Source organism: Simochromis diagramma, unplaced genomic scaffold (genome assembly GCF_900408965.1).
Source record: "Simochromis diagramma unplaced genomic scaffold, fSimDia1.1 OVJJ01000501.1, whole genome shotgun sequence".
Classification (NCBI taxonomy): Eukaryota; Metazoa; Chordata; class Actinopteri; order Cichliformes; family Cichlidae; genus Simochromis; species Simochromis diagramma.
Window position 1 is genome coordinate 185,677 of NW_024387320.1, and position 26,058 is coordinate 211,734.

The window sequence follows — 26,058 nt, forward strand, 5'->3', positions numbered from 1 at the left end:
ATACTTGTGAGAACCAACAGTCACTTGTGAGGACAAACACGGGTCCTCACAAATTTGAAGGCCTTTTTCAGGCTCAAAATATTGTTTTGGTGTCAAGGTTACAATTAGGTTATGGTTAGGTATTAGGGTAAGGGTTAGGGTTAGGCATTCATTTTTAATGGTTAGGGTTAGGGTAAGGTGCTAGGAAAACCACTATGTCAATGAAGGTCCTCACTAAGATAGCTGAACGAGCTTGTGTGTGTGTGTGTGAGTGTGTGTGTGCTAGAGTGGGGGCAGATGTTCTCTAGTAATGACAAACTGGTGACAGCCGCTCCAACGCCCTGTGTTCTTCTGAGAGACAACGGCACTTACTGTCATGCCATGGAGCGGCAGCTGCCCGTGCACTTTGAACTGATTCGTCGCCGTCATCCCTCGACTTGTGTATAAAATGACGTCATCAAACTATTGCAAAAGAGGCAGAGGAGGACGCGTTAGTTAAAAATCCTAAGAACAAATTAACAACTCAGTGGCATTAAAAACCAAAACTTAACACTGATATCCTGCACACACAAACGCTTCTCTTCATGCTTATGCAACCAAATCAAATACTCGTGTAAAACACTAAGGCCGCCAAAGTTCAAAGCAACATGTGCTACGCTCCACTGCGTGAACCTTTGCGGTTGCACTAAATCTGCAGGGCAGGATAAAAGCATGATTATCATTTCTGCTGAGATCAGTCAGCTAAATAATTCGATTAGTGATATGAGATGAAGAAAGTGGGACGTTACCAGGAAAAACATTCGCTGCTGCAGCCCTTTTCCAGACAGTTTACTGAGGCAGCCCAACCTGATGAACTCCTGAGGAAAGAAATCATTTGTCACAAAATCTAAACAGAAACAAAAAGTTAAACAAATCTCTCTCCTGTAGATTTCAAACGCACCCGACCAGGAACAACAAGATTGTCGACGCCAATCAAATCCTTCTTCAGCTCCAGAAGTTTCTGCAAGTTCTCCATCTTGATTAGGCTTCCCTGAAGCTGGTCCACCACCTCAGACACATCAGCTAGAGCAGCTGGACACCAACCAGAGGTAAGAGATTGTTACAGATGCTCCGTTACACCAAAACACTGAAATATGCTTCTGTGAATTGAGTGTAACACCTCTGCAATCCCTGAAGTCCACATGAGTAGCTGGGTAATGTTTGCACAGGCGCTCCAGGATCTGCTTGTAGTGAATGAGGCGGTGCAAAGGCCGCAGAATAAAGACGTTGAGGGGAATGTAGCAGACCTTTTGCAGCTCGAAGTCTCTGCAGAGACCCTCCAACCTTCGGGACGCCTTGCACGCCTTCTCAAGCTCCAGCAGGATTTCAGACTGCTTACTCAGGTTTGCTGTCAGGGGCTGCAGGTAAGACTTGTTATCCAAGAACAGTCGTGATTTTCTCTAATTAAACACGTATAGAAGTTTAACAAAAAGTCACAGCTCACCTTCAAACCCTGAAGGTTCTTCAACAGGACATCTCCAATGCGCTGGTAGTCTCCCTTAATGTGTGCGTTAGAGCGTCCTTCCCTTAAAAGAGAAAGACAGCAGTCCCTTTTAAGCAATGCCTCCTAATCAGTGGTTACTATTGGAGCTTATTTCCTGTTTAGCTTGCAAAATCTTCTTTAAAATATATGAAGAATTGCGTCGCTTTATGATGGTTCAGAAAATACAGCTTTCTTAAAAAACTATTTCTATAACCTTTTTGTGTCCCAAATGTTCTTGCATATTCATGTGTGTTTGCCGCTCTGCTCATGTGTAAATTTTCATTTGCTGTACTTGTTGCCAGCTTTTCTTTTCTTTTTTTATTCATTGATTTATTTTCCTGTGTGAAGCTTATTGTAATATCTGCCTCGCTTTGAGCTACATGAATAAATATTATTATCGTCGTGGACAGCGGATGAGCCGGGTAAGCTACATGAAAGCACTTTAATCTCACTGACTATTCAGTCACACTGCGTTCAAGAATAATTCCAATGAAGTTGGAATGGACGCGTTTAACTTCAAGAAACACCAGCAGGTGTCTCCCTTGAGCATCAGATTCCCCATGCAGGATTCATGAGGAATGGGGCTGCCATTACTGGACTTGGTCAGACTAGTTATTAATTTAATGTTAACGTTTTAGCAGGGAATTTAGGGGGAATATCTCAGTCTGTAAAATGCATCCTACTGCTCTTATGAAAGACGACTTTCTCATCATATTCTTAACAACCAAGGTCTATATCTAGTACAGTATTTGAATATGCAAAGCTGCAAAAAAAGAAAGACAAATGTAGGGGTGGATAATTTGCATATGCATTTGAATGTGGGTCTTATCAGCCGAGTAAAGCACACTATCACTTTCTGCTTTAATTTGGAGCTCTAATGAGTGTGACTAGATACAGGAGACTTTGAAATAAAAATCACAGACTGTAGTTAATGGCCATAAATTTTAACAGCTTTATGCGTCACTTTCTCCGTGTCTGTGAAAAAGTCAGTGTGTACTAGATAAAGCACAATCATTAAGGAGATCAGAGGGCATACACCCACAAACCAGAATAAAGGCAGGCTGTGGTGCAGCATGACTGTTGCTATGGCGATTGTAGCTCCTTGGGTCATCTAAAGGGACCGGACCGCCCTCTTGGGCTAAATGCCAGCAAAACTCATTAAAAATGGGGGAGGAAGTTGTTTTAAATTGAACCGTAACCCCCGACACATCACCGGGCTTGTTCCTGACCCTGCGGGAAATATCTGGAAGTGAAATGAGCCTCACCACAGTGCCAGCCTCTGCTCCACCTCCCTGAGAAAACCTGTGTGGAACTTGTGCAGAGGCTCAAAGGTGGAGAAGATGGCGTCCTTCAGGGAGTCCGGAGTTGCCTCATCTTGTCCCACGGCACTCTGGAAAGACTGGTATCACGGATACATGCATACAGTGATCTTTCAAGCCATTTAACGAGGGAAATACAGTTTAACCATAAAAGTCTCAGTTCACTAACAAAACCAGGTTTTTGAGTGTTTTGTTTTTTTCATTGTGCAGGTGGCAGCGCTTGTCTACTTGTGACAAGCAGGTCATACTTGTGACATCATGACAGGATGTTTACAGATTGTGTTTAAACTCTATTAGAACTTCCTGGTATCTGGATATAAGGCTGATTGTGGGTGAATATTTAATTTTGGCCTATATAAGAAATAAAATACTTGATTTATATGAACTACAGTGCTGTGCAAAAGTCTTGAGCCACCCATCATTTTATTATATTTTGCTTCCAAGGGGCCAGATTTTTCTTGTGTTTTTAAAAAGTGGTCTTCAGCAGTAGTTTTTCATTGGCTGTTTTTTCACTCATTTCTCACTCATAAGTCCAGTCGTTGTACCACTCATGTTAGGATGTAAAGAGGAGGTGAACTGGTGATTCTGGTTGTGTGTCTCTATGACAGGCGACCTGTCCACGGGGCACCCAGACTGTTGCCATATGACAGCTGGGAGAGGGTCCTTAGATTGGATAAGCAGGAGAAAATGGAAGAATGGATGGGTGTTGGGTTTTTTGTTTAAACTGAGGGAATTTGAATACAAAAACGCTATCAGATCCACCATGTAGTACCATCTGAAAAGCATTTGATTGGCAAAATCTTCATTTTTCAGCATGACAATGATCCCAAACACACTGCCAATACAGTAAAATCACACCTGGACAGAATAACACACAGAGGAATATTATCAGTCATGCATTGTCCTCCTCAGAGCCTGGACTTCAATATTACTGAAGCAGTGTGGGATCATCTTGACAGAGAACAGAACAAATGGCAGCCAGCATCCAAAGAAGAGCTTTGCATGTCCTTGAAGAAACTTGGAAAACTATTCCTGAAGACTATTTAAAGAAATTAAAAGAATGTTTTTCTAAGAGAATTTAGGATGTATTGAAGAATAAGATACCAAATATTGACTTTCAAGCTTGTTAGAATTAAACAATCACCTTTCATACATGTTTACATACGTTTCAATAAATCACAGCAACTATTTCACATTTTTCTAGAAAAATATGAAGAAACGAGGGGTAACTCAAGACCTTTGCACATTTATGTATGATACCAAGGGTTACCAAGAGATCTCCACAGCGATTTTCTTCTGAGAAGAAGAGATAAAGTGAACAGGTAATGAAAAGCCTTTTGCCTCCTTTCAAATCCCTTAATTAGCTGAGGATGAATCGAAGAATCAATAGCCGACCATTCTTAACGCTGTTGTTTCATTAACTCAGAGAGAAGCCTTATGTTTTGTGTTTGTGGACACTGAACAGAAAACAGCTTTATTTAGTTGACGTGATGGGAAAAGAAGTGGGTTTTAGGAAAAGTGAGCGCTGGAAACGAGGCGCCAGCTGTTGTTCAGATGACTTCACCCTTAACAGCAGCGGCACCAACCACAGCGAGGGAGCACACATACACATGCGGCAGAATAAAAGAACGAGGGCACAAGCCCACCCAAAATATTTATGAGATGTGTGAAAGACTCCTCTGAAAACTGCAAGCCGAGAAAAGCTGCGGCTTTTGAACCTGCCAGTGTAAAAGGAGAGCCGAATCAAACAACGGCAACGCTTCAGTCCAGCCTCATAAGGACATCCTCCTTGATTGCATGTGAAGGAGCGGTACCGCACATTTAATATCCTGTTTGTACCCAGCAATTAAATCTACAGGAGCAGGCTGAAGCAGTGAGTCACAGGCAGAGAGCGCATGCGGCTAAATCCATCTATCTCTTTAAACACAAACACAGTTTAGTATTCACAGCCTTGAACGAGGGAGATAAATGCATTTCGGAGAACGAGCGTGGGGAATGAATAAAAAATGAAATCGCATCTGCCAAAATATTCCTGTGTCACTGCCTGACTCTATGTTTTGGCGGGTGCTCTGCAATGGAGCAGCTAACCGGAATAATCAATGTTTTCCCCCCAGAGGACAAGCGCAGGAGAAAACAAACAGGAGAGCGTCGGCTTGGCGAGCGACTTGGCCCATCTTACCACGGTCACCACCTCGAGGTCCTTCACATACGTCCGTTCTGTTGTCAGCAGCTCCTTGGCGATGAAGTAGGCTCGATCTGTTGGGAACCTCTGCAAGGGCATCACAAACGGGGGGGGTGCAATCAGCTCCACAAATGTCTAACAGTAACTTTATTCAGGACAGATAATCTGGGTCCACTTCTATTTTGAGTAGCAACTTTATTTAAAAAAAATCTTTACAATGACACAACAAGGCAATATATTAAAGTGGCTCTTGGTTACAAACCTTCCTTCGAACCTCATCTTCATCATCAGTGCGAACGCTGCAGGCGTCGTTGAGCAATGGGCTGGTGAGTGGGGAAGGCAGCCGGCCATCGGGACTGTGACTGCACAGATCCAGCGACTTCTGACCGTTGACCATCCCGTGGGAGTGTCCAGAGGACGCGGACAGGTGAGGACTGTTGGAAACCACACCTGCACGGAGCCATAGGTGACCATAATGAGATGAGAAAACGATGCACGATAAAGTTAGGCAGCTCTGAGAGCACTTGCCTACTTTAAGCCGCAGACGGGTTGAGTTTTGCAGAAATTAAATAGTAAGAACAATTTTAATGACCAAATTGTTAGAATTTCTGAAGCAAACATGAGGTTTCTTTGCTTTTCTCTGTATTACATTGTTATAAAGCATTTGGTTTGTTTTTTTTTTCAAACTGATTAAATGACACATTAGGAACAAGCTGAAGTGTGTGATGACATTTTTCGCCATGTTCTGACATTTGCTGAATACACAGCTAATAAATCGAGAATGTAATCAACAGATTATTTGATAGGGAAAATAATCGGTAGTTTCTGCTGCACAGAAATGTCATCTTCGTCAGATGCCGTGGTGGCATTTGGCTAATAATTAAACTCTCCAGCATTCGATTCATTATCCTACACTGCACACTTTACCTAATAGACACCTTTGCAAGCTAAACCAAACTGTTTCCATCATTGCATCTGAGGTCTGCTTACAGAAAATATAGAGTCAGCCGTGACTCGCTCAACATTCCAGACAACTCTGGCAGTTTTCTTACCACGTCAATCAATACGCAAGCTGAGACAAATACTGCAGGGTGATCGAGAAGAACGGCTTACTTAGTGTCATCCATTCTGACAGCGTTCACTCAGCTTACTTACTATGTTCCGGCAGCAACTTGCTCACCTCTCTCTGGCGACTTCTGGTGTGTTGGCACGAACACAACAGCTATAACAAGAACGCAGGGCAGTGCAGCTGGTGGCTGCAGTTAGCTCAATGCACAAGTACAGCTGAGGGAAGGAGTGACTCAGGCAAATACACACATCTAGAGGAATGCTACAAAGGAGACGGAAAGGTTCTAACATCTACAGTGGGGACCAGACTCCAGAAAATACACCGACTTCAACGGTTTAAAAAGAAGGATTTGGAAAAAATATCATTTTAACGTCTTTATTGACTCTGCTGAACACATATAGTTCAAAATTGTGTGAAAAGCAGCATAGAAAAGGCCCAGTGAACATCTACAAGAACACCGTGAGCGAATGAATGCAAGACAGAAGACAGACGTGGAAAAAGTGGGGATAAATGCATTCATGCTTCTAGGCCTGTAATAGTAAATGGCTTTATGAATATTTTAGTAAACTGCTTTTTGTTTTCACTCTGTTACTGCTGAGTCGAGAAACGTGTTAATGACAAATGGGTTAATTTGGAAATTCAGAAATTATATAATTTATAACATAAACACAAATCAATTTCACATTAGGTTTAATTTAATAAATTACACAAGAAGTAAAAAATACTGTACATTTCAGCTCTTTGTAAATGAGCTTGCTATGATTTCTTACAGTCTAATTTAATGTAAATGTCAATATCTTACTAGATATAAAGTACTGAAATGACAGTAATAGCACAGTATATTACAGTACATACAGTAGAGTGCATGCAGAGAGCAGCCAGAGCAGAACAGCAGGACCTGAGCCATACCACAAATCTGGTTTATCACAGCATGCATTGCAAACAAACCATCAAGGACACCAGTGGGTGAGAACAAACACAAGCCTGGCCCACACTGCAGTGATCCAGTAACTCCCAAATCTACATTATCTTAACACCCTCTCTTAAATTCCAGCGATAATTTTGATTTATTATGGATGGATAGACTTCAGAAGGTATTGATAGAAGTGTAAAACCATCATATCTCACTTTTGATATGCCTCTTAATGTCAGCGCTAAAGACTTTCTGGGGGGCAAACGCTGAAGCAGTTGACATGATGGATGAGCAAAGAGACTCTGTGCTTTGAGGTGCTGCCCTTAAACTGCCATTCACACATACAGTAACACACGTATTCACCGATACTAAAACACACACATTCCCAGGCTCCTGTCATCTACAGTCTCGTTATCTGGATCATTGCAGAAAAGGGAACCCAGAGGCTGGTAATCTTGTTTTCTTGTTTTTTTCCTCAACCACACATTATGAGTTACAGAAAAGATAGACATGCATTCAAAGTTAGAAAAAGAAAAACTTACAAGATCAAACAGTTTCATGCTGACAGACAGGGACAGAGAAAAATAAAGAAATGAAACAGAGAAACAAAAAATGTAAAATAAAGCTCAACCGCTTGTTAAACAGAATACACAAAGACAAGCATGAAGACAGGGGTGCAAAAGAAAGTTAAAAAAGGAGACTGGAAATAAAAGTTAGGAAGACTGCAGCTCGGTGATACCAAATTACTGTCAGAGATACTTGAACGCAAGTCAAGAGCAGACTGGGATTGTCAACACTGGGCATGAAAAGCCACAAACTGTTGTGGAGTGACCAAACTGTAACACTGCAACACACACGTGCTTTTAACTCTATCAGATGAAGCCACTGCCGGTCCCGCGAAGCTACTACTCACGCAAATCTTGTGATCTCGTAACTGCCAAAACATCTGTGAACAAGAGAGCGCAACTCCCCCCACAGGGCAAGGGCTAAACTAAAACTCTGATACTTTATGATGTTTTTATGACAACATGCTGATGTCAGATTGTTTTTTTTCAAGGTCAACTTTAACCTTGCGTGCTAAAACTGCTTAGGTACTCATGGCCCCCAAATGAAGTTTGAAAACGATCCATAAAATTGTGGGTAATATATAACTTTTACTAATTTTCACATTGGATGTGACCTTAACTTTGACCCGATTTTCACCAACATGAAATCAACTCCAGCTGTTATTGATATCTACCATCACACAAAATTTTGAAAATTAGATCTTGATAGCTGTGGACGCTAGACTGATTGCGCTAGACAAGCAAACAAACAGAGCCGATTACACACTCCCTCCCTTTGGCGGGACATTTAAACATGACAGCTAAATCATAAAGTTTGCTTCAAGTTAATGAGTTGAGGTACTGCATATGGATCAGCATCACTTCAGACCAGAACTTCTCACAACAATCAAATAGTAGGTGCTGCATTAAGAGTAAAAAAAGAAAGGTAAATGTACAGAAGTTAACAGTTACTACTACCTCAATGACACATCAACAGACCCCAGAAAATATTAGTACCAAGCACAAAGTGTCTTATGCAGAAACCTTTAAAAAAAATGTAACTAATTTCAGATAGTTAGATGTGTCTATGGACAGCTATGGAGCAAAATGTGGATTTTCCGTAGGGAGTTTTAAGGCATCGTCTGACTTATGAATAAAATCTACAACATTTTTAATCAGCCTCACGTTTCAAACTGTCTGAAAGCCTCTGTACTCTCTGTAGTTTTTAATTAGTAGCCATTGAGTGTAAAATCCTTAAAAGGCACGTGTCTATGTCCAAACGGACATGTTAATATAATTAAAGAACAGCGAGGCTAAACATTAAAGCCGCTCCATGAAATGGGCAAGAAAAGCCTGAACGGATACATTCGGCTACGTTTAAAAAGTGCTTCTACTCAGCAGTGCTGTGCTGTGACCACTATGGACTCGGGAGTGTGTGGATGTGAAAAAGCCTCCTGCTTACGTTCTGACCCAGACCCCTCTAGCTCTCAGTCGCAGATGGTTTAAAACTTTTAGCGCACTTAACAGCTGAAAATGTGTCCGACATCCTCATCGCTGAAGGCATGGGAAGCATCCTCATCTGCCTCCTCATCCAGCTGGAGGCTGCCAAAGGAAAAAGTGTTTCTTGGTATGGGGGAACTAGAGTTAGCCTCCGCTGGGCTACCAAACATCACGGGGCTGCTGCAGTTGCCCCTGTTATTTTCTAACTCCGACTCGCTGGACTCTGAGCCGCTTGTGTTCGGGCCATCGTTCATTTGAACTGCTCCGTACTGTGTGACACCGGTTGATCTTAATCGTTTCTGCCCCAGACTGGTCCGCGACCTGCCTGGCGCAGTTAGCCCATTGGCCACCATGCGGCGCTCAAGAGCAGCCATGCGTTCAGCCCGAGAGAGGACAGTACGCGATTCTTGCTTTGCAGAGGACGTTCCTTGGACTGCGTCTGCGTCAAAATGGGCTTTGTGGAATTTCTGTGAGCGAGGAGATCGGCCCATGACGGGAGAGCATCTGCCGTCATTAAAGTTAAGTGGAGTGGGACTGTAGCCGTTCTGGTCTATGCGACTGAGGGAAGGTGCGTGATGGAGAATGTCAATCACAGGACTGGCAGTGACACCTCTTGAACCCGTCACAGTGGAAACTGTTATAGGGCTGTTGCTCTGCCTCTCTTGGACACCTATGTCTCCTATAATGCTATGAACAGGACTTCGGTCAACCGTTTGGCATGACTGCTTGGGAGAATGTTCTAGCTCATGACTCATGATGAGTGATGCTCTAGAAGAAGAAGAAGACTCCCTATACATCCTACCCAGAATGTGCTCCTGTTGAGCCTGCAGAGCCCCATTTATCCCTCCAGAGCCAGATCCCCGGGGGAGCATACCCTGTTCTCTATAGCTGTGGTCTGACCTGCTAGCCTGGTCCCTGCCCAAGTAATACTGAGCATCTACATCACTGCAGTCAATGTAGGGAATGGAAAAGCTGCCGCCTTTAGCAGCCCTAGATGCTGGACCTGTATTCAGATGTTCGGGGTGGGTCTGTCGTGTTGGGCTCCTCGTCTCCTCTGTCCTGGATACAGACCCCGTTCTCTCTTCGTGGCCATTTCTCTGATGCGAGGGGCTCATCCTCGCCCGCGAAGCTGCCGGGTCTTCTGCACTCACCAGGACCGACTCCTTCCAATGACGCCGAGGAGAATCAATTCTGTCCCCAGAAGCACCACTCTGCCAGTACGAGACAGGAACACAGGGTTAAAGAATTTAAAGACCACAATTTATTCATTGTATTCATTACTCTTACTGAAGGCCAGGATTTTAAAGTTTTTAAATAAATTCTGCCTGACTTGAAAATACCCTGCAGTACCCCCATGGCTCTGTTTTGTTGGGCAGGCTGGCATCTTCTATGCACACACACATGTGCAGGGATACCACAGCACAGTATTGGGCTACCATGTGTCACTAGAACAGCCCTAGTGCTCCTTATTAATGATTCCCACTCCACAAAGTCTCTTGAACTGTGTTGGAGGGATCAAACACTATTCTTCTAAAAAGATGTTCTCTAATTTGGTGCTATGATGACAGCGTTAGCTGTATAAAACAGGAGTTTATTCATACCAGAAAAATGATCTTAGAGCATAACAGAGTCTTAAGATCCATGCCTCCGGATGAGTAGGCTGTATTTTGCTGTATTTTTACATTATGTGCATTTTTAAAAGAGAAAACAATGTGAAAAGCGACACTATGGACTGTATTTGCTCAGACAACAAAAAATGCTGTATGCAACAAATTGCCCACTTAAAAGACTCACATCTGTTGGCACTTCACGGTGGCTTGGAGAAGGCAATGGTGACAGGCGACTGTTGTGTTGGACCCGACTGCTGTACTGAACACGACTGTGTTTCCTGGCAGACAGGATATTAAAGGTCAGCGTTATAAACTCTGAGCACCCTCGCCTGTACCAAATATGTCAAACGTATCTGCAGCCTTTACCTTTCAAACGGGATCTTTTTAAATTCAGACTCTTTCACATATTCAATCACCTGCTTCTGCGTGCGACCACTGCAGAGATAAATACGAGACAGTTAATGATGAGCTATTCCGCAAGAGCCTTAGTAGACTGTTAAGTGATGCTGTGTTCTTGCAGCCATGATAGACAGAGTTTAGCTCTTTGATGCAAATGCTACCTGAATCTAAAGGAGGAGCCTCGTGAGAAGAGTACCGGCTTGGGCTTGGGCTTAGGTTCCTCAAATAGACGGAAGAAGGCGTGATATTCAACACAGATCTTCCAGAAGACTTTACAGCAGTCCCTGCTTGGCATTAAAAACTCCAGAGTGTCCTGATATGAACTCTGGGGGACACATCAAGACATTTAAACACAACATCAGTCAGTGAGCTGAAGGGTTTCAATATCTTGTGATGTCACTTACATTTAGATCCGGCCTCAGCTTAATGAGGAAGCGTTTTCTCTTGAAGCTCAGTTTTCGAACTTTAGACCAGTTGAAGGCGTTAATCTTTGTGTGTCCCTGCAGTGATGAAAAACAGAATTCACTATTTTGCACTACTAAACGCATAAAAAGCGTTTGATACCAGTTGGGCTGACCTGCACTGATTTTGGACTAACCTGGAAGACCAGGACACCCGTGTGCGCCACAGTCAGGCTTAACTTTGTTCCCTCGCGATCCTTGGCAGGATGGAGCCGAATCCCGTACATCTCCAGCCTGCGAGCAACTTCTAACAAATGGTAGTCTGATTCTGCTGGTGTCTGACCACTGTGGTATAAAACAAAACAAATGAAACTATATTTCATGTAGTGTTTAACAGAAACAAATCTCAGGGAAAGACCATAAGCATCAATAAAGCGAACATACTAACGAGCACTGTCGCAAACCTCCACTGTCAAAAAACAAAGACACCTTCTTAGTGTTGGGTTGTCTATACTTTTGAAAACTGGAAGCACTGGAAGCATACTGTGGTGGTTTGAGCAAATCAAAGATGTGGAGCTACCTGCTGTGGGGACCGCTCGCGAATGAGGGACCAGCTGAAAGTAGCTTTTATTTAACCCACATCTGTTAAACTCTTTGATATCTTTTAAACCTTGGTGTTATTATTGCAACAAAATATTCTGTGTTATACGCTCGTAAATTTCTTTTACACACAGGAACACGAGCTTTAAAATTCAATCTATTCATTGTTCACTTTAGAAAGTATTTTCTAGATGGTTTTGGAAATAATTATTAGAGCAGGGAGGGTAAATTCAGACAAAAATGAATCGTATTCCCCTGTTGGATATCTGGCTTATTAAAGTGAAAGACAAAGACAGAGTTCAATCCAGGTTTCTCAAGTTTATCTGAGTTTCTGGAGAAGTGGTGGGAGGGGCTGCAAATGCCAACTAACCTTCCTATTTCTTATCAGTGGATAAGCCTTCCTGTTTCCTGTGTGTGGTAATTAATAAGAGATTTAATTCTACATGGCACATAGCCAGAAGTACTGCAGTCATCAACTAAGAAGGACTCTTGGTGGGGAAAAAAGAGCACGTTAAAGGGAGCAGTCAGCTCTAACGGAGCTGCTTTCATGTTGCCGCAGCCACCCACTGCGTGCCCATCTCTGGCAAGACACCCTGTAATGCTGAGGTGAGACAAGTGTTAGCAAAGCATTGGCACATATTCAAACCCACGCACGGTTGGGGGAATTTTGTGAAATGTGCTTTAAGGACATTTGGAAAGTTTCCAGTAACATACCACTCCCAAAACGAGTGGCAGTTATAATAGAAAAGCCTAAAAAGAAGCACCAAGTTCAATCGCCAGTTTCACTTCTCGCGACCTCCTGCACGAGACGCCTCAGAGCGTTCTCTGACAAACTGCGTTTTTAACCTACTGAACCGGCCGACAGCAGCAGCGTGAGTCATGCAGCAGGTTGAAGGAGGATTTCAGATCTCTGTTAGGAGGAAAGTAATCTTCATAGACAGAGCAGAAGATGAACTCACATCCACTTCTGGCCAGAAGCTGTAAAACAACTTACAAAGACTGCCTTTTCTAAGCCCGTGTATAATAAAAATACACAGCTCTCTGAGAAAGGAGCCTTTCATTCAATGCCTGTTTTCCTGAATGTGCCACCTCTATAATAAAAGTTCCCAGTGGGACACGCACGCGGTCTGAAACAACATTTCCTGTTGACGGGTTGAGAGAGTAATTTGAGCGCAGCCATGCCTTCAGTGACCTTATGAAGAGAGTTAAACAGAAACTACGACTGGAACCAAACAACTGCCTTATTTTAAAACCACTGTGCAGCCTTGAATCAAGATCTCTACTCACATATTCTTTGAGTGAAACTCCATGATTTTGTCAATGAGGGGCATTTGATCTGGGATGTAGTTGTTGTTGAGGAGGTGTGACCGGCACTGGCTCTCCTCAAAGTCTCCAATCTCAGCTTAAGGTAGACAAAAAAGAAAGGGGGGTGAAAAAGCTCATGTTATACAAAATAAGAATAAAATAAATAAGAATTGATAATAATGAGAATAATAGCAAAGAAAGTCAATGTAGGGTGCTTGTAAAAGCGCTTCAGAGCGTGGCTTTTCTGGAGGAATTAAAGGTTTTTCCTCTTTTAGTGTTTTATTGATACAAAAAAACTTTGATCACTATCGTGTGACAGACTGCAGCAGTGAAAATGCTCAGATTTCCTGGCATTGGCACCATCTAACTAAAAAATACCCACCGTAATACACAGATAATCAATTTGCAGTGGTGTGAAGTGTGCACTGTTACATTCACGGTTAAAAGAAAGCATTTAATCTTTAGATGAAATGTTTTCTGTATCAGGATATAATAAAAATAATCCGTGTCTTAGCTGCTCTTAAAATTAGGTAAACAAATCCTCTGATGAACAACAACACATGACATCTTACACCCTATAATTATTCATTTAACAAAAGAAATTCATCAAAAATGAAAAAGTAGTGTGTGAAAAACCCTCACTGCTTCTGCAGGAAATATGAGGCTAAGTAGCCGCTGGGTGCTGATAATCAAATGCACTTGATTAACTGATCATCAGCGAGTGCGAGCACCTCTATAAAAGCACTACTTTAGGCAGCTTGCTGGTCTGGAGCCATTGTTTATTCACACAATGCCAAGAATGAAAGACATCAGTGATTTTAGCAAAGCGATTGTTGCTGATGGTGATGATTTGGGAACTCCTCAAAGTATTCTAGAGACAAATGTGAGGCTAAATCACCGTTTACCTAGTTTTTCAGACACTGCTTCTACATTTTGTTGGGTTTTTTTGTCAAATAAATAACTACTTGCTGTAATTTGTCATGTGTATTTGTTTGTCTGAGGTTGTATTTACCTAATTTTAACAGCTGGTGAGGACTAGATTCTTTTTTAAGACGTCTTTTCATGTAAAATCTTAGAACTGATACTGTACTTTGCGGTGTACTTTTGTTTTTTTACCATGACTGCCTTTCATCTATGTGTGTGTTAAGCTTAATGACAAAAACAGCTCCGGCGTTCCTTACATTGTATAATGTAGGAGACCATCAGAGCGGCGCTGGTGTCGTTGCAAGTCAGACGTCCACAGAAAAGGTCCTGTTTGATCTGGAGGGCAAACAGGTACCTGGGCCAAACACAAACAGCATTCGCATTATACAAAAGGAGGAGCTGGAGTTTGGTGTTTTCTACCACCTGAATTCTGGATCAGATTGAAGTCTACTGCTAAACTCAAACATGGCAGCCAAGAGGATTATTGCAAATTCTAACTAAATGAAAAGCATCTTTTGCCTTTCTTTGAACCACAGTCAGCTGGAACAAGTGTACAGTTTAAATTCAGAAATCTATAAGAAGTAAAGTTAGTTTTCGGGACATTTCCTGAACACATTGCACCTCCTGGCTGTAGTCCAGCACAGAAACAAATATAGTCCTGATAAGAGGCATAATAATTTCTTTGGTTTTTTGAGAACATCTAACGTCAGCGCCAACTAGTCAAGCAGTTTACATCCACCTCCGTCCTTCAGCTGCCGAGTTTGCCAAAAAATGTTTTCAATGTCTTTTGCATTTTCAAATCAATGAATAATTATGACAAATAACCAGGATATAAAGTCCAGAACAAGAAAGGAGAAACCGGAAAACCATTAGCTCCGCACTAATCTCCCAGGAGCTAAATCAGAAACGTGGCAGCCCTGATATGTGAACAGCATAGCGTGGCGGGGCATAAATCTTGTGGGAACCGCAGCACGTTTCATGTTTCCACAATTGTTTTCAGTCACAGTGGAAATAAGTGACACTGATTTACACTGACACACTGTATACAAGTGCACGTTTCATTGCCAAGCGGAAGATAAGCACGCTGTTGGGACGAAGATAAGTTATATCACACAGAGAGGAGCTCACCTCGTCAGCTCCTCCAGTAGCTGGGCGTGGTCCGGGGGGAAAAACTTCACAGAAAACCTCAGGATTGTGTGTTTCGGCCCTGCGTAAACACAACAAAGAGATCTGCTATTGGACTGCATCAAATACACAAAACAGCAGCCCTTTGAAGCGAGATATGCTTCTCGCTCGCTTAAAGGTTTTCTCCAGACAAACAAAGAAACGTCCACTGAGAGAGATTTCTTCAAAGAATAGGGTTCAGTATTTTAAAGCACTTACGCCTGAGCTGCTTGATAATGGGTTTGATATGGTCCAACCAAACCTGTGAAAGAGAGAAGACGGTCAACACGGAGCTGATTTTAGGGAAAGCAACGTTAGGTATGCTTGACAGAGGTTCCTCTGTGCTCTCATTTACTCACCATCATCTTTTGTTGGTTCTGAAACTCCAAGCCAAAGTAGTCACCCTCAATGAGATTCATGTGGGAGCACACGAGGTCAAACAGCACCTTGCCTGAGGCTTTTTGCTGTGAACAAAAGGAAAAGACAAAGAGCTATAGTTAATATAACACTGCAACAGTAACTATTCCTGTTTTAAAGTCAGCTTTTGTCCTCAGCATTGAAGTCAAAGGAGACTCTGGTATTTTATATGGTTACATACATAAAGCCAGCCAAACTTCTGGGCCGAATGACACAAAAGAGCACTCAGGCGCAAAAGAGCCCGGCTTTGTTGACCTGTCAAACCCCATGCGAGTGAATGCTACCCAAGTAGATAATCATTTTTTTGACTAAATTCCTCTGCCAGCCTTCGTCCTTCTATTCTTGCTTTCACGGGCTCGGTTGGTCACAAAACCCCTTTCTCCCTGCTGGAGCCAGAGGGGGAGGCAGATCCCGTCTTTGATCTGTGTTTTCAGTGTCACTGCTGTCACTGATGACGGCCCGGCGGCCTTTGAGGTTGATACAGTATCAGGACGGGATAAAGACCCTCCCCGACCACCTCCGTCCTCGCTCGCAGCGCTTTGAAACACTTTGAAGAAAGAGCGAGCAGCCCACGTGCTGCCTGGCGATGTGACAACACACAAGCCTCAGAAATCCACCACATCTTTGGAGAGAGAAACTTTCCCATGTAAGGTCAAGTAAAAGTCAGGGATTTCCACTGAAACACTTCTGTTGCAGGCACCCTGAGAAGACAGAGCTCTGTCAGGCGCACACACAGCAGGAGAATTTCTGCCTGGCTGCTTCCTCGTGACTGCTTTGCACCAGAGCGGAGCGTGTCCCAGCTATAGCATGTGAGTGTTTGTAGTAGCAGTTCCCTTTGGTTCGGATAATGATCCAGGGATGTCTCCGAGTGGGTTTCAAGGAAGCAGTTCCTCCTGTGCTTTTACATAAAAGGAAGAGTGAGTCGCAGAGACGCGTCACATGAATTCCCCTTCATGCAGCTGAACTGTATTAAAGGGTCTCGCCCGCCTTTAAATGTGTCTGGTTTCACAGGCAAACAATGATACAGTCTGCGCTCCTGTTGCTCAAAGAATAAAAACACAAGCTTAGCCAGCTTAGTGAAAGGGTTTACACTTTCACAAAAAAATCCAAAGTCTTTCCCAAACAAGCGCCCACTCACAACATCAGCCACTCCCCCCCCCCCTGCGTCTGTCCTTCCTTCACAGCACTACTGTCTCTCGTCAGGCAGCGCAGAGGGTGTCCTCTGTCACCATATGGAAGCCAGTTGTTTCCATATGGTGACAAGCAGGCTAGAGGGAAAGAGCTTAAGCCCTTCTCACACGTAAATATTCCACCCTAACTGAGGCAAATGAACTCCTGAATGACTTCTATGTCTCGTGTTTTCTGAACAAATGTGCTCCAGGAAAACGTACGGCGGACAAACCGCTGCAGATGCAGTGTTGAGGCTCAAGAGTCTTTCTGTCTCACGTATCCAGCCTTATAAATCTGCTGTCGGGGCAGAAATGACCGCGAGCCAAGCAGAGATGGGTAAGGCCGAGGCTGATTAAAGCTTGACAGTGCTTGATTAAATGCAGCTGTTGCAGACTGGAGTTACGGCACTGCCATTTGACACCGCTGCAGCCGGCACAATAATAAGGCCACTGTTAATGATGCACAAGACCCAAAGATGACAGCTGTACTGGCGCAGGCACTTGGAGGACACTTAGTAACACAGTACTCACTTTAGAGTCTCTAAAAGCCTAATTGCAGCTACGTAATAATGAAACCTGGCATAAAAGCAAGTTGTCTTACAAAACCGAACCCTCTTAGTTGCCATTTTATTAGGTACACCTATCTATTACTAATATACCTCAATACAATAGACATTTAATCAATCCTAGCAGGATATAACCCGGAGGGGATATACAGTACTGGATTGGAGTAGTTTTAGTTAAATTTACCCAATAAAGTCTGAACCAACTGTTTACGAAGAAAGACGCTCATCTTTGGACAGTACAGGTGTTACTAGATTACTACAACTGACTCCATTTTTTTCATTGGGGAACCTGTAGGTTGGGCTTATTCATTTATTATTATTATTATTATTATTATTCATTTTCTCTTATTCAGCCACAAAGGCAATAAGACCATGAGATCAATATAGACTATATGGACTATATACTGAGCCACACCTCTTAGTCATTCTATTCAAGTGTTTCATTCAATCCCATTGTTGCTGATGAATGAAATCAAGCACGTATTCATGCTGTCTGTCTTTACAAACATTTCTGAGGAATTGGCTGTTATAGCACAGCTGCAACAAGTCTTTAGTGAAATTTCTTCCCTTCCAGACAATCCACAGTGAGCTGTATAGTAAGTGGTAATATTGCAAAGTCAAAGCATTCACGAACCACAGCAATTCAGCCATGAAGTGACACAATAGGTAGTCACCAGTGCTCTGCTGACTCAATAACTGCAGATTTTCAAAGTCCTCTGACTTTAACATCAGCACTGGGAGCTTCATTGTATGGGTTGCCATGGCAGCAGCATCTCCTTGCAAGGCCAGTGTTGGCTTGAGTGATGTAAAGCATGCCACCGCTGGACTCTGGAGGAATGGAAACGTGCTGCAGTGATAAATCTCATCTCGTTTCTCTATCTGGCAGTCTGGACACCAGACTGAGTTTAGTCTGGGTTTAGTGAATAGCAGGAAACACTGCCTGCCTGAATGCACGGTGCCAGCTGTAAAGGTTGGTGGAGGAAGGATAATGTTATGGGGTTGCTTTCTAGTTCCAGTGAAGGGAAATGTTAATGTTTTAGCTCAATGAGACATTTTTTTATAGTTCTATCCTTTCAGCTTTTGCAGAGGCTTTTCTGTTCCAGTGGGACTGAGCCCCACTGCACAAAGCTCAGTCCAAAGAATGGATGGATGATTTTGGTATGGAACAACTTAACTGTACCACACAGAGCCCTAACCTCAACCCCACCGTACCTTTGAGATAAACTAGAAAGAAGATTGCCAGCCAGGCCCTCTCATCCAACATCAACGTCTGACCTTAGAAATGCTATTAAATGGGCACAAATTGCCGCAGACAAGCTTTAAAAGCTAGTAGAAAGTCTTCCCAAAAAGAGGGGAAGCTGTGTTAGCTGTAAGGGGGGAACAATTTCCATAATAATGCACATTGATTTACAATTCCAATTCCCAAAAAGTTGGGATGATGCAAAAAAACCCAACCCAGAATTCAGTGATTTGCAAATCCCCAAATTTACAATAGAACATGGAAAACATCAAATGTATTAACTGGGAAAATTACTGAGACCAAATCATTTCTGATCTATTCACAGCAGAGATTCTGACCTTTCTGTACAGGAAAAGTTCAAGTATCACAAATAAAATAAATGAAGGCTCTGTTCAAGTGTGCCATTAAACCACAGCAGTGTGACAGTGAGCCAGCTTGCAACTGAAGTGGGAATGAAATCCAATTGTTCATTATTTCTGAATGGGTGCCTGCATGTTGGTAATGAGTGCCATAGCTGCCACATATTGTCAAGCACATATATGTGGGTAAATCCTAAACGTGTTGATACATGCTAACACTTTCAGAAGCTACATTAAATTAGCTGGTTTTTTTAGCATTTCCAGAGCTTACATTTGCTGGCACTAGTCGGTACTACAATGGGTCTTGAAGAAAACACAGATATTAATGTTCTGTGGGAATAATTTCTTCACAACTCTTTGGTTTTCTTTCCAATATTGTTGGGTCTGTAGCCGACAATATCAAGTGCCCTGAGGCAACTGTTGTTATGAATTTGTGTTTTATGAATAAAACTTCGAACTGAATTGAAATATTGACTTGTAGCAATGGCCTAGTGTGAAAGTCTGGATTAAGAAACATCTGATTTAAAGGGACAGTTAACTTAACCATTCAGGTTGCTTTGGAGTGAGTTGCCCATATTTGAAGATATCAGCTTTAGAAAATATTATCCCCTGTTGAAAATAATGGGACCCGATGGCACTTCCCTTGAGGTGCTCCAAGCTCCAAAAACATTAATGTGAAAAAGTCTGCAGCAATATCTCCTTCTAGAAATCATGACCTGGTTACTCAAAAATTCTCAAACCCTGTTGTGAGCACTTTAATGTAGGAACTCTGTTTATGTGCATTCTTTTGGCATCTGAAGCAGCACAAGGCAAGTGCGATCATGTTCCATTAGATTCAAGGAAAGGCACTGATTTCCACAGTTGATATCTCAAAAACTGGGCAACGCACACCAAAACAATGTAGACGGGTCATTAGCACTACAGGCCACAGACAAAAATACTTGAATTTAATCTCAGAGTGACCTGTTCATTTAATTTAATTTAGGTCACTGAAGCTGTAAAGACACAAGATAATTTACTGTGTCAATTCACTGAACCATTAATTACAGCAAAGCTGTCTGTTTTTATATCCTCTGTTCATCCAGATGGCAAACAGTACATTTAACTCTTTAAAACATAAACAATGAAATAATTGCCCGAAATTTATATAGAAATATATTTGATGATTACTGATGATTTAGAAGTCTCAAAAAAATCACACAAGCTGTATCAAATTAAATACACTAGGTGTTAAGGGGTTAAAAATCTAGGCATCAAAGTAGTCTCTAAGAAGACTGCACAAGCACCAATAAAGTCAAAAGGCCAACGCTAAAGTGTACAACAATCAGACAAAAAAGAAGCTGTGACTTCTTCCCTCTGACAGTGCAGCTGACTCAAACCTCTACATACATGTCGGGCAGCCTCCGCTTTCAGCTGAAAGGTTACAGTCTTAGGAAACATCATCATCAGGACCTGACATTTCTTTCATCATCTGGAATGCCAAGAAAATGTCACCAATCTTCCTTTTCATGGCCTCTATCTATAAAAAAATAAGGTTTACAGTTTACATAGGAGCCGTCAATTGCAGCATGAGGCGACGCTTTCTGAATCAGCAATCTCAGACCAGACAAGACGCGCCGGGAGACTCTGTCTGGGTTCATCAGGCTTAAACATAGACTCATAGGAGGCTACAACTGTTTACATGTGTGTGAGTGCGAGTACGGCTACGCCGCTGCATTGCCCTCTGCATGCTCCGACTGACAAAATGCAGCTAAATAAAGATGACAGCAATGTCTGCCTGGGTTTCCACTTCAGGGTAGACCAAACACTCCCCCCAGCACCCTTTGTTAGTAAGCTCCTGTCAGCAAAAAGAGATAAAGGTCAGGTGTAAAGCAGCTCTGTGTTCCCTCTACTATTCCCCTGCAGGAGATATTCGTATGGCCCACTTCACCCACAAAAAGCTAGGCCAGGCGATGCTGGACAAACCTGAGGTTGTGTGGGGTAATGGGGGTGGGTGCCATAGATGGCAAACAGACTGCGAGTGCCTCGAGGCTCCAGATGGACAGAAAAAACAAAGGGAATCGTGTCTGGTTGAATATACTGCTTGGTGCATGGGAGGAGTTGATGCTGGCATTAAAGCAAAGGGGTTAGACATGACTGAAGAGGGACGTAAGAGTTTATTCTTTGTCTTTTCCTGTGTCGTGGACCCTGCTGGTAAACTTGTGCCTGCTGGTTCAGTTAAACCTCGACAGAATGTAGAGTAAGACTCTGCCAGCAGGAGGTTTTCAGCCGTGACATTCAGCAACGTCACAGGAAGCCGACTGAGGTCACGGATGAAAGAGATGTGTGTCATTCAAAGAAAGGAATAAGCAAGTGGTAAAAGGTCAATTCTCAGATTCAAAATATCTGCAGCGCTTATCAGATAAGGTCCCAGACAGGCTTAGCACTATTATAAAAGTGGTTATTTATTTATTTTTAAGTGATATCAAACCGACGTTTGATTGACTTAGTGCCGGAGACTGAAAGTGAGCTTTGCCAGGCAAAACCTTTGCGTCATACTGTGGAAAGTGGAAAACCCCAGGAACGAGTCTTAAGTGAACCATGTCTCTTTTGATAAAGCTGCTGTAGGAAGGGCTGAGATTACAAAGTGTTTACAGTAGCAGGCACATGCATCCTAGCCAGAATCCCTCTTGAAACCACTAACTAACCATCCCATACTCCCATGGGTTCTGTCTCATTAAAGCCAACTATTCAAAGTACTGTCCTGCACATGTGGGCGTCTTTGCATCTGTGCTGTGGTGCCCAAGGAGGGGGGATGAAGGCAGGACAGAGAAGTCAGGAGCAGCTAAAGCTCATTCAGATTCAGGTCATGCTCCGCAGAGGTTCTCAGGGTGACTTGACTACAGCAGGGATATGACAAAGGGATAAAAGGAGGGAGACGAACCCGCTGATAATCCCGTCAAATTACTGGCGTGCTCCCGGAGCTCATACAGATATGTGATGAGGCATATATTGAACCGTTTTAACGGACGTGAAACACTTATCATGACATCTAAAAGTATTATTGTCCTTTTAGGAAATAATCAGCAGGTAAATGATTTAACTATCAAGGCCCCCCCAGAGCCACTCTGTCACATGAGGCCGGTGGAGAGGACAACCATGAAAATAACGCCTGGATCCTGACAGAGGTAGAAAACACCTCCTCCTGCTTCTCTCTTGGAACCCCCCACCCCCGGACTCATTACGTTGCCCGCCTAGCCTCCCAGGAGTCAGGGCTGCAAGAACCATATTGATTTTGCATAAAGTACAATTAAGTGTCCTGTTGTGGCCATTGTGCTGCTGAATATCTGTGCATCTGAGCAAAGACCTCCCACTGTCAGTCGCTGCACCACAAATTAGCACAGTTGCAGGTTTGCATCGTTAGTGGAGACGGTAAACAAGCAGCAGCAGAGTTCAACCAAACATGCCAGTGTGCTTCGCAAAGATAAAGCTACGGGACTACGTTAAACCCACACTGAGCCAACACAACGCGAAGTCCTATCAGGCCTTAACCCAACACTGAGCATAATTAAAATATGCAAGAGGGCAAGAGCGGGTTTTAAGGCAGCTGGAATTACCAAAAAGATTGGCCCCTTTTTTTCTTCTTCATCTGTCCAAATCGCTTTCAGAGTGCCTCAAATTCTGAACCCATGCTGGGTATTCTCCACCACCGCCTCTCTTCAGAGCTGGGGATTACTGTCACTCAGAGGGAGGATGCGTCACTTCACATTTAGGCAGAAACTCCCCATTTAGCTAAGCTCGATAAAGGCAGCCCGAAGAACAGAATTTGTTTTGTGTCACCGCATTACCATAAGAAATACAAAAAAAGGAAAAAAAAGAATGAGCCCAAAATACATTTGCCGCCAAATAAAGAAAATAAAATACAGAAATTCAGTCTCCATCCAGCGTTATGAGGTCAAGCTATTTTTTTTCCAGATTATCAGATGTCATCTCACCAGATTCTAAAGACCTGCATGCATAAGATATGCGAAAAAACAGCCATTACCTGCTGATTTAAAAGCAAATTGTGTAACTGCAGCTGTAAATACAGTTTTCCTGCAAAGGTAATTATCACCACCTGCAGAATTAAGAGACCGTGTGTTCTCTCGCGTAGCTGTGAGTACTGTGGAGCTCTGTACGTGTGTGCAGGCAATCAATAGGTTAATTAGGAGCTTAATTAACTGTAACTGTGAGAGATAACTCCCACAAGGTCAGGCCAATAGGGAGAAAGCGAAAAAGGCAATCCTTTCATATATATATATATATATATATATTATATATAATCTCAATACAAAAACATGTCAAAGAGGTAATTCTTAATGGTTTAGCACCAGCCATGCCTTGCCTGACCTTTACGTCTGATGGTCTTATTACAGAATACACCAGAGAGCTGAGCAAAAGACATTATCGAGTGAACTATTAGGTTTATGGTAACACCAGCTACAGCGGTATATGGGGCTGAAGTTAAATGTGATTACCTGTGATGCTTTGGAGACCGAGCGATGTAATAATGGTCTAAATTAATCTGTAACAGATAAAATATCAGCACACGAGGCACGAAACCAAGAAAAAAAAATCCCCCATTAAACCCTCATCAGTGCTCTGCATAACAAACTGGAAAAACTACAAGTCACAATCTGTCACAGTCTGCCAGGAACAAACATAACTAAATCAGGGCTACAGTCCAATTTCATGCACCTAGTCCGAGTAAACTCGGCCACTACGTGCCAGGATCATTTATATCCCCACAGCGTGTGACGCTTCCCCTCGGCTCAGAATTTTCAAAGCACATCTGCAGTTGAGCATGTTGGATGTTTGTCTCTAAACGCACTCTTTCAATATTTTTGGAATATTTATTTTCCTAATTTAACTCTGAGCACTGCTGGGACTGTAAGACAACATGCAAAATCGAAAATTAATATCAGAACAGCAGAACAAACAGCTGTTGATTTAGCAATCTGGGCACTGGCTCCCACAGTCTGAGACGGGCCAGGTATACTTTACCGAGCTTCCAACCTGCACAAATCCATCAGATGCTAAAAAGATGGGACGCCCTCTGGAAAAATTAATATCCAAAGTATGCTAATTAACTGTAAGCAAATGTGCCACGCTGCATGCATAAACAGCAGCTTGCTAACAGAAGCTAATATTGGAGCAGATGTAGTGATCTATTTAATCACTGTGATGTCTGCTTGTGTGCTCTGTGTGCTGTAGAGATCAAGAAAAAGAGAGACTGAGGCAATAATATGGGATGGCATTAAAGCAGAAAGCAGAATTAATAAGAAGCTCATAATGTGGCAGAATTCACAGCCAGCACCCATTAATTATTATACCACATACTAATGCAAAAACAGCTCAAACAAACAAACAAACAAGTCCGAAATTCATACTCATTTTCACAAAATGATCACAGAGACCGCATATAAAACATAGAATTAACCATTAACTAATGGAGGGACTAATGCAGTCCTTAGTTTGGCATTCTAGCCTCTGTGGTGGAGTGGGTCTGAGTGACCGAATGCCTCAACTTCTTTTTTTGCCTATTTTACTCTAAATGGGGCCGCAGTTTATCAAGTGAGCCTTTAAGGTGTATAACATAAACCCTGAAACTAGCAAGTACAGAAACTCATCAGGAAGATTTTATGAGATTATGGATTAAGTGAGCCATAGCGTCATTTTCCTACTTAATTAGCCCTCTTTGCCATTAGAGGAGTCTCCCCTTACTTTCTATATAAATGTATATATACCAAATTTTTCGGACGCTAAGGCGCACTGGATTATAAAGCGCATGAAGCGAAAAAAAAAAAAAAGTCAAACTTTACTCAACTCATTCTTCTTGCTTCCACTTCCGTACCATTGATTCATTAATGTTGAATTCTCTCCCAGCTGCTCTATTCCCATGTTGTTGCAGTATATTAATGACTAACCTCTATTGTGGATGGATTATCTCAGTTGTTCTCCTGACTAAAGTTTGGTCTGTTTACAGCATCCTACCATGCGGTTACATTTGTCTCTAACCATCAGGAACCCTCATGTTAACTTTTATTAAGTGGGAAAAAAGTTAGCGTTCATCCTCCAGCTTCACTGTGTTGTTATGCTATGTATGTTATGCTAACATAGCTGTGTTGCTAGCATCACGTAGCACATCATTCAACTTCAGCAACCCTACAAAAGTCAATGCTGTTTAGTTTTCTGTCTTCATTTATGTTGAAAGTAATAGCAGAGCTGTACATTTTAATTTATTCAGAAATCTCTCAGTCAGAACATGGTGTATTATACTTAGATGGAAGCTAGCGAGCTAACTCCCTGCTAACTTCTAACTCGGTTAAATTTCATAAATTCTTTTTTCATGGATGCCTAGATGTTAAACTTAATTGTTACACCTGGTAAAGCAGCCATGGTGATCATTTTATTAAAGATGAAAGAATTTAGACAGTTTTTAACTCTCAGTGATGCTGCAGTGTTCGTTTGACTTTGGGACCTGAAGCAGATGGAGTTTTGGACCCAGATTACTCCGTGAGGCTCCTGACTACGGTAGCCGTAATGCTCCGACAATCCATCAAGCGGTGCAGCTTCGTAGCTCAACAAAGTTGTGCTAAAACATTTTTTGACAGCTTTTTGAGCGCCGTGTACCACATAAAATCAGTTTGAGGTCAGTAAGCACAACCAGAATTCATACATAAAGCGCACCGCATTGTAAGGCGCACTGTCAATTTTTGAGAAAACTAAAGGATTTTAAGTGCGCCTTATAGTGCGAATAAATCGGTAGTTGAAATACATTCACTAGCCACTTAGGCCTATTCAACTGCTCATTTAAGCAAATATCTAACACACCAATCACACGACAGCAACTCTGG

General features: G+C 42.5%; 1 protein-coding gene across 5 annotated transcripts in view; it reads right to left on the minus strand.

The window, feature by feature from the left end:
• The window catches only part of LOC120717604 (FERM, ARHGEF and pleckstrin domain-containing protein 1-like), a 58,607-nt gene that overhangs the window by 8,102 nt on the left and 24,447 nt on the right, over window positions 1-26,058 (minus strand). For 3 of the 5 annotated variants that reach the window (XM_040005741.1, XM_040005736.1, XM_040005739.1), the window contains exons 3-21: window positions 15,792-15,896; window positions 15,652-15,694; window positions 15,397-15,475; window positions 14,526-14,623; window positions 13,327-13,441; window positions 11,637-11,784; window positions 11,443-11,538; window positions 11,200-11,363; window positions 11,006-11,074; window positions 10,824-10,917; window positions 10,033-10,240; window positions 5,265-5,452; window positions 5,000-5,089; window positions 2,767-2,900; window positions 1,463-1,544; window positions 1,139-1,388; window positions 920-1,050; window positions 768-836; window positions 352-441 (exon numbers count right to left, since the gene is read on the minus strand). In XM_040005741.1, coding sequence (XP_039861675.1) covers window positions 352-441; window positions 768-836; window positions 920-1,050; window positions 1,139-1,388; window positions 1,463-1,544; window positions 2,767-2,900; window positions 5,000-5,089; window positions 5,265-5,452; window positions 10,033-10,240; window positions 10,824-10,917; window positions 11,006-11,074; window positions 11,200-11,363; window positions 11,443-11,538; window positions 11,637-11,784; window positions 13,327-13,441; window positions 14,526-14,623; window positions 15,397-15,475; window positions 15,652-15,694; window positions 15,792-15,896 — 2,253 coding nt within the window. The remainder of the gene's footprint in view (window positions 1-351; window positions 442-767; window positions 837-919; window positions 1,051-1,138; window positions 1,389-1,462; window positions 1,545-2,766; window positions 2,901-4,999; window positions 5,090-5,264; window positions 5,453-10,032; window positions 10,241-10,823; window positions 10,918-11,005; window positions 11,075-11,199; window positions 11,364-11,442; window positions 11,539-11,636; window positions 11,785-13,326; window positions 13,442-14,525; window positions 14,624-15,396; window positions 15,476-15,651; window positions 15,695-15,791; window positions 15,897-26,058) is intronic. The other 2 variants (XM_040005738.1, XM_040005740.1) reach the window with 1 other exon arrangement.